Source organism: Octopus bimaculoides, chromosome 5 (genome assembly GCF_001194135.2).
Source record: "Octopus bimaculoides isolate UCB-OBI-ISO-001 chromosome 5, ASM119413v2, whole genome shotgun sequence".
Lineage (NCBI taxonomy): Eukaryota > Metazoa > Mollusca > Cephalopoda > Octopoda > Octopodidae > Octopus > Octopus bimaculoides.
In genome coordinates this window covers 97,440,784-97,441,534 of record NC_068985.1, presented here as the reverse complement: position 1 = coordinate 97,441,534, position 751 = coordinate 97,440,784, and the positions used below count along the sequence as shown (strand labels likewise).

The following is a 751-nucleotide window of genomic DNA, read 5'->3' as shown; positions in this document are numbered from 1 at the left end:
CATGAGTGGCTGTGAGGGGCATGTGTGGCTGTGAGGTACAAGTGTGGCTGTGAGGTACATGAGTGGCTTTGAGGGACATGTGTGGCTGTGAGGTACATGAGTGGCTGTGAGGGACATGAGTGGCTGTGAGGTACAAGTGTGGCTGTGAAGCACGTGTGTCGCTGTGAGGTACACGTGTGGCTGTGAGATACATACCAAAACAGACAAATGGAGTCTGGACAGCTCTCGGCTGACCAGCTCCATGTCAACCCATCCAACCCATGCCAGCATGGAAAGCAGACGTTAAACAATGATGATGATGGTGATGATGATGATGATGACACTCAGCTATTTCAGATCTCCCTCCTCACCTATTAGATCTATTAGATCTCTTGTAATTAAATGTCAACGATTTCTCTTTCAAAATTCCAGTTTGTCATTAATTTTCATGTTTTTCTTCGTTTTTTTTTTTCCCCCAGCTGGCTCCTACGTACCCATGCATCTCTCCGTTCTAATTCGGCACCTTACATGTTTGCAGTTGAGAGATATTTTGCTAATCTGCTGCCACAAGTTGTTGATTTTCAGGTAATGATATTCAAATATCTTTCAATTGTGTTGCATTTTTGCTGTGTCATTTTAGAGATTTATTAAACATATGTAGGCGTAGGAGTGGCTGTGTGGTAAGTAGCTTGCTTACCAGCCACATGGTTCCGGGTTCATTCCCACTGCGTGGCACCTTGGGCAAGTGTCTTCTATTATAGCCTCGGGCATT

General features: G+C 44.7%; 2 protein-coding genes across 3 annotated transcripts in view; one reads left to right on the top strand and one right to left on the bottom strand.

The window, feature by feature from the left end:
• Positions 1-751, top strand: part of LOC106869276 (beta-galactosidase-1-like protein 2) — a 58,080-nt gene that overhangs the window by 26,519 nt on the left and 30,810 nt on the right. Inside the window, exon 5 of the mRNA XM_014914948.1 lies at positions 459-564. Within this exon, the coding sequence (XP_014770434.1) occupies positions 459-564 (106 nt within the window). The remainder of the gene's footprint in view (positions 1-458; positions 565-751) is intronic.
• Positions 1-751, bottom strand: part of LOC106869281 (radial spoke head 1 homolog) — a 62,755-nt gene that overhangs the window by 44,422 nt on the left and 17,582 nt on the right. The gene's annotated exons all lie outside the window — the stretch shown is intronic.